Source organism: Cryptotermes secundus, unplaced genomic scaffold (assembly GCF_002891405.2).
Source record: "Cryptotermes secundus unplaced genomic scaffold, Csec_1.0 scaffold559, whole genome shotgun sequence".
Lineage (NCBI taxonomy): Eukaryota > Metazoa > Arthropoda > Insecta > Blattodea > Kalotermitidae > Cryptotermes > Cryptotermes secundus.
In genome coordinates, this window is record NW_019718620.1 from 419,287 (window position 1) to 427,108 (window position 7,822).

General features: G+C 38.1%; 1 protein-coding gene across 1 annotated transcript in view; it reads left to right on the forward strand.

The window, feature by feature from the left end:
• LOC111862299 (beclin 1-associated autophagy-related key regulator) overlaps nucleotides 1–7,822 on the forward strand; it is a 34,428-nt gene that overhangs the window by 21,038 nt on the left and 5,568 nt on the right. The window contains exons 5-7 of the mRNA XM_023847572.2: nucleotides 1,356–1,528; nucleotides 4,134–4,290; nucleotides 5,659–5,835. Of these exons, the coding sequence (XP_023703340.1) occupies nucleotides 1,356–1,528; nucleotides 4,134–4,290; nucleotides 5,659–5,835 (507 nt within the window). The remainder of the gene's footprint in view (nucleotides 1–1,355; nucleotides 1,529–4,133; nucleotides 4,291–5,658; nucleotides 5,836–7,822) is intronic.

Below are 7,822 nucleotides of genomic sequence, written 5' to 3' on the forward strand. Positions count from 1 at the left end.
GTATCATGGATTTTGGTCATTACTATATGGTCCCTTCTGTGCTCATATATATATGAAGTTGTGGGTTGTTCTGCCTGTTGTGTTATTTGCAGCCGGATGCTACAGTATAATATTGTATTATTCATTCTCAAAATTCATATCTTGACCTGAAGAAGTCTTTGATTCCTAATTCAATTCATGATTTTGGAAATTCAGTTCATCACACCAGAGTAGTTGAAAGAAGCTACTCATGATACATATACATATGCATATCACCATAAATGACACAGCATAAGGTGATAAAAGTGGTGCTTGAGATAGAATCATAATGCAATATGAATGTAGGGTAGTAGAATTTAATTTTAAATATAGAGAGGCAACGCAGGATAAGATGATATAGTCATGATGGAACAATAGCAGTAAGACAGTTTTAGAACAGTAATTTTTTGATTAACCAATTTTATACACTTGTATAAATGCAAAATTTTAAAGACATTTTAATTCAGATATGTAAGTCAGTAGTTTCCTTATGCATATAAAAGACAGTCAGAGAGAACTAAGCATATGTTGATGTCACATCACAAGAATACGTGGCAAAAGCTGACATAGCTAATAGATCCTTTGAAATTATGGCACGTTCAAATATTTTTGGAACAACAGTTACAAATCAAAGTCTGTTCTTGAGGGACCAGTAGAGGGCTCTTGTGAATATGGTAATGAACCTTTAGGTTACATAAAATGTTGGAAAACTCTTGAGTAGCTGAACAGCTAGCAGCTTCTGAAGGACTCAGCTCCATGTAGTTAACTAGTTAGTTAATTTGTTTGTTTGTTTGTTTGTTTTTTTGCTATGATAAAATGAGGGCAATGACTCCCTTGTTACATCTGTGAAAAAGTGGCTTAGAAGAGGTGATGCTGAATTTTGCCATGCAGGCATTCATGCACTTGTTCCAAGGTGATGTAAGACAGTTGAGAGAGATGGGGACTAGATTGAAGAGTAGCATTTCGTTCCAAAAGGCTGTACCTATCTACTATATGAATAGCAAAGTTTTAAAATAAAAACTGTTGTTTTTTGGAGTGACCCTTGTAACCTAATTAAAGAGTTATATTTGATGGTTGTAAACAAAGTTTTTAGGACATTTTGATATTGTGTCACTTTTTGAAAATATGAAGTGAAGGAGATTAAAGATTAAAGTATCTATCGTTTATGGTTATGCATTTTAATACCTCTAGTGCTTCTTATTATTTGTACTTGAAATAAATTAATGTCTCAACTAATGAGCCCCATGCTGTTGTTAAGGTCAGATTTTTTTCTGTTTGACCTTAGAAAATAAAATTGTTTAGAATTATTTAATTCAGCAGTAGTGGAATGTTGGCAGTGACGAAGACTGTGAAGTGCCAAGGGATACTGTTACCGCTCTCGCAGATGCAACCCGCACAGCCTATATCCGTGGTCGTTGGGTATTGACTGATAGTTCCGGCCAGCTGCAGCACTGTATTGTGGCACCCACATTACCTGATTCAGGAGACTACTGTGCCTATAACACGTGGGGTAAGCTCTGAATTCTGAGAAGTCATGTATGTTTTAAAACTTTTAACGTATTTGTTGTGAGATGGTCTGTTATGTAAAGTGAAACCTGTTTAGAAATACATTGCCCAAGAAGTATTCCCATCTTAAATGTGATTTGGTTGCAGAATTTCCCTGTATGATTTGGGCACATTTTAACGTTTTAACCTTTACAAGCTATGCAGTGATTATTGTGGTTGCCAGTTTGCATGGTCCAGCTGGCCAAACGTATTTTTTCAGTTCTAATACTTTTACCACCAGTTCACATATGGCCACGAGGCTTCCACGTAGATGTGGAAGATGTAAATTCTCAAATGCCCTAATCATAAACTGTTACCTCAAATTAATATATGGTCATCACTTCTGTAGTGCTGGGAGATTTAAAACCCCTGTTTCTGGATGATGAAGGTTAATATGCTTTTATTCAAAAGATTTTCTGCCTAAAATATATGCAGTGAACACCACACAACTAAATATAATACAATAGAGTCATCAGTGATCTTGAACAGTAAGCTAAAGTTGTTCCTGTGCACAACTAACCAAGCACTCTGCCCTGAGAATGTATGGGGAAGTGGATGTATAGATCCATGTATTCTTGAACTGTACAATAGTAAAATGGTCTGGGGTGCACATATCCTACTATACAGTGGGTACTGGGGCTGCTTACCCAGGATCAAAGCATCAGGGGCTGACCACTCCCATCTGTCTCCAAGGTTCTGAATGGTGGAGCTACACCTCCACTACTCCAGCTCTAGGGCATGGTAATTAAGTAGAGGTATAGCTTATCTTAATTTTTGCCTTACAGTAGAAGAATGAGAAATTCCTTATGTAAAATAACTAATTGTTAACAACTTTAGGGCTTACCCTGGAAAGAAGTTTTCCTGTTTAATAAGCTCCATGTAATCAGTAATTTAAAAAATGTCTTACTCATTGTGTCCTTTTAATTAAAATCCCCAGTTTCCAAGTGTTTTACAAACATTTAATTCCTCAAGGGAGGGAACAATTTTACTTACACTTTTAAGTTCCAGACAATGCTTTGGAGGTGAATTAAGTGGAAACTGCATATAGTAGAACATGGCAGATGTAAGCAAGTACATCTCATCTCATTGTCTTTGTGTGCAGAACTCTAACCAACACTGATTTCTGGATACTTCTTACTTTACTGGATGCAACTTTTTTTTTCAGTTTATGTTTTCTGAAGTCCCCTGATAGTGTCTCTAAAGGGTGCTATTTGGGTCACTGTGGCATTGTGTCCTTCACTGGAGATCAAGCATTATCTGAACTGAACTAATTTGTGGTGTGTGTGCATTTCAGTAATCCATGCCTTCCCAACTCCATGTACAAGTTTCTCATATTATGGATTTTAATTTTTGTTTAACATTTTGTAAACAAAAAATTAAGGGACCACAATTCAAACTTTTTGGGATCATGTGATTATTTTTCTAAGGGTGGAATAATAACTTCTGGTCTAGAAAACCTAAATTAACGGCTGTGGGGATTCATTGTGCTGACCACGTGACACCCTCTATCCACTAAATTGGCCCTAACTTCGCCGACAAGTGGCAGTTGCTCGGTCAGTATAGTTCACTTGTGGAATAAAACCACGGAGTTTTTTTGTGGAATAATAACTTAGATACTGATTGGCCCTATCCACACCTTTCATGTATTGTATTTTACAACACAAATAGGCGTCTGTATTTCCTATCCAGTCTTTCTTTCCTGAGTTCACAAAGTTTGACTCATGAATTGTGCTGCTCATGTACACCAGCCACGTATCTTTCCAAAATTTTCTGTGAAAAAATTGTTGCCCATTTCATCACATTTTTTTTTAAGTTACTCCACCATTCACAGACGTCAGGACAGTACTACAGCATAACAAGACTCTGTGTATAATCCATAAAACCACAGAATGCCAGAAACATGAAGTATAAATTGAAAAAGTAATGTGTTTTTTTTTTCATTGGCGCTACAGCCCTCATTTGGGCCTAGGCCTACCTCCATGAAACCCTCCGTTTCACTTCGGTTTACTAGATCTTAGACATATGGTAGGACTCCTTGGGTGAGTGATCAGCTCATTGAAAGGCCTCTACCTGTACACAAACAGAAAAACGCACACAAGCATCCATGCCCTGAGTGGGATTCGAACCCACGATCCCGGCTTCCGAGTGAGCAAAGACAGTGCATGCCTTAGACAGCTTGGCTACCGTGACCGGCAATGTATTTTAACAAAGTTAATCAGTAATTGTACTGTGTTTTAACCAAGCTTTAGAATAGTGAACTGTAAAAAGCAATACAGTGCAGCAGTTACATAGAAGTGTCTGCCTGATCATGGTCTTATAAGTTCAAAACATGTAATAGAAGTATTTTTAAAAAATGACAGCATAAAACACCAACAGTGTATGAGCACAACAAGAGGTTGCACCTTAAGACTGGTGCTGCAAATTAAATTGTTAACCATTGCAACGGGATGCTATCAGATTAGACAACATTGCATCCCAGAAGAGAGTACTCTTCATAGTCACCACTCAGATCTTATATGGCAGTTTAAATGCATGGTGTCATTGTAATAGATTTTGATGTTTTCTGCCAGTGGCATCCAACAAGGATGGAGTTCCTGGAGGAAGTAGTGAAGCCACGGATCACAACGCAGCATACAGTATTAGTGCTGCCTTAACTTACACCACTCAGCTTGTCAATGTGCTGGCATTCTACTTAGATGTTCAGCTGCCAAACAAACTGTGTTACAGGTAAACTGATAAAAACATGTAACTGGAAATTGTGTATCTCCTATTTCAGATGTTGTTAGTTTGAGGACGTTCTGTACTTAATGGAATGTAAGATGAAGTTTTTTTTTTGCTTTACTTATCCTCACAGTAAAATATTGTATTAAAATATAAATACTTTGGAACAGTAGTAACAGGTTTAAATGAAGTTCCAAAAGAAATTGAGAGAAGAATAAATTCAGGGAAGTGCTTCATGATAATTGAGTGATGAAAGTGACTGGCGACAGGTTCCAGGCAGTAATTATTTTCTTCACCATATCTAGACCAAATGCAGCGTATCCAGTGACTACTAGGGATGAAACAGACAAATTTTGACACCAATCAATCACTTCACAGAGTGCGAATGTTAGTAATGCATGGATATTACCTCTGCTTCCCTGATATGCCCTCATGGCATGGATGCAAGGGTAGTTTTGTCTTTGTAGATCAGAAAATTCTGTTTTACTGTTCAGTTTACACACTGTCATTGTCCTGCCCACTAAGAGAACTAAATACAGGGTGTTTCACGACTTTAGGACATAACTGCAGGAGGTGATTTCATAGGTCTTTGTGATCAAAAAAGTTCATATAAACATGTGTCTGATTTTGGACGGTTACGCATGACCGCTTTTCATTCCCGTACATGCCCTCGTGTGTGATCATCTGTCCAAAGTGCCACAGCAGCCGGTTCCTGTTTCCACACTGTACAGGTGCTGCTCTGTGTAGTCTTCCTGTGTACGTGCCGCTGCTTGTCTTTACTAAGTGTGCAGCGGCACGCACACAGGAAGACTACACAGAGTAGCACCTGTACAGCGTGGAAACAGGAACTGGCCGCTGCGGCACTTTGGACATAGGGTGAGTGACCCTAACAATTTTAAATTTTAAATTTGGAGAAGGTTTTGAAGGATTTTGGAATTGTGACTGGGGATTTCGTAGTGATGCTGCAGGGGGGTCAGGGTTGACGTGTGCAGGGTGATCTGCATGCCAGACGGATGTCAGTGGGGTGGATGTTGATAGTGGCGAGGAGGATAGCAATGTGTTTTTTGAATGTTAAATTTTAGACTGGGTTCAGTGTGGCAGCGGCGTGGGAGTGTACACTTGATGATGGCCGTTAGAGGCCAAAGCATGTAGTGTAGAAGAGAGCAAGATCAAAGACATATAATATATATTGTTTGCACTTGGGACAGAGTTTGTATCATTTATCGTGTAGAGTGCAACAGGATGCTTAAATATAATATTGTACAATTCAATAGTAGTTATTGAAGAAGGATTTAAGTTTGAGTGTTTGAAACTATAAACACTGCTTTTATTTTCATTTTAATTAGAGATAAAATATTCTCTGTCTTGTTTCAGTGATTTCTGTGGCCACGAAATGAGTGATACACAGTTTGCTCATAGAGTTGCTAAGCTCAATTCCAATGTCCTGCATCTTTGCTACACCCAGAATGTTAATCCTGCATTGCTGCAACCAGCACGCACGTTGCACAATATCCTCCTCTTGCTCAACACTGAAGTCAGTGACCTTGGAAGGTATTTAATTTCCTGGAGGGAACAAGAGTGAAAATATGTATTCTGTATGGAGTACACTCTTTTTTTCTCTCAAATGTATTCTACGTGAATTTTTATTCCTTTACAGACATGCTGTTTTTTTGTTAGAAATGCTGTCGTTTCATTTGGTCACCTTGTCCATTTTGTGCTGAACTCTTGTAGCAGAAGTATGCATTAAAATTTTATGATGTAGAGCAATGTAATCTTATTGTAAAAGCAAATTAGGGAATGCAGGAATGCATAATTTAGCTTCTATTTTGTTAAACATACATTCTATTGAAAAGTGTGATATATATTGTATATAGTTTATCAGTTTCTTTTTATAATGAGCCATTTAATAAAAGAATATTATGATGGAGTGGGTAAGGTACGGTGAGGTAAAGTTCTCCTGTGCTTAATGAATTAAGCACCACACAATGAAGACATATGGGGGAGTGAAGGTATAGCTCTGCCATTCTTGGCCTGGGTACTGGACGGATGTGAGTAAGTCAGTTTCATGCCCTGGCCACTTTACTCCCCTGGGGAAAGAGCTCCCTACACCCATTGGATAGGAGGTTCGGTGGGCCCCACAGCTGGTCTGGACAATGTGGAGAAGAGAAATTCCCTGCCAGGAATTGAACCCCAAGCACGGAGCCTATAGCCCGTCACTATACCGACTGGGCTATCCTGTCTCATATAATGGTTTGAGTGTCATGTAAAACAGATTTATTTTATCGGTATCATCCATCAGAAAATTTGATTGACAGCTTTAGTGTAGAACCCCTCTCCCCACTGCCTACACCAAGTTTCGTTCAAATCTGGCCATTAGTTTTGTTGATGAAACATGCAGATTGGCAGACAGACCTTACCATTTCACTTTCATTTTATGTACTTTGTGCAGAGCTGATGAGTTCATAGTCGTGGCTTTGAGGGACAGTGCCCTTTTAGACATGGGATAGCTCAGTGCTTCCTTAGGCTCTAGAAAGTAAACAGACTCCAGACTAAATTCTGATGCAACAAAAATTGAGACCATTGCTGTACTTTCTATGTTACATAGACTTATCATGCAGTGATTTTAGGAGAATGACTTTTACTTATTTTAATAATTAGGTTATAATGAATGAGAATCATGCAAGTGAAACAAAATTAAGTACAGTACATTTAATTATATTTTATAATTATTGATAAAAATATGGTTATCTCTTGCTAGAGAAAGCTAAGTATGACCTAAAATTCAAAGTATGTAAAACACTTGAGACTTCATTAGCAACTTTTATCAAAATTTCATTACGGAATATTCATTAATAATGATACAACAGGTGTTTATTCATTCAAGCTTGCAGTGATGTGACATCATTCATTATATGGTCATTTTTTGACACTGATTAGGTATAATATAACCAGAAACAGCCATTTTCATTGTGCCTGATGTTAGTTTCAATTTCACCATGTTCACACTCAGTGAGACCATTTCCCTCTTCCATAATGTTCACAATTATATCATTATCATTCATTATGTTTACTTCCCTGGCTGCCATTTTTTGGTTGCCACATTTCATGGGTAAATTATATTTGCAAAATCTCCATAACAACTTAAACTCTATGATGGAAGAACCTTCAGATATTTCTTTACTGTGTAGTAAAGATAAAAAAGCAGACATTACATTCTATTGGATGTAGCGGGGCACACAGTAGCATAGTTGCTAGCATAGCTGGAAGGTCGCAGGTTCAAGTCCTGATGAGGTCATTGGATTTTTTTTTCAGTTGACCTAATCATTCCAGGTGCACTATGGCTCTTGGGTCGACTAAGCCTCTAACAGAAATGAGTACCAAGAATTAATTAAATAATTTTCCTGGAAAGTAAAGCGTGGCAGGCACATAAGGCTGACAACCTTACCACTATCTTTGAGCAGACTGTCTAGATAATGTGGGACCCTCAATATCTCACAACCCTATGGGCCTTCATGGCCTGGTACAGGGATAGCTTTAC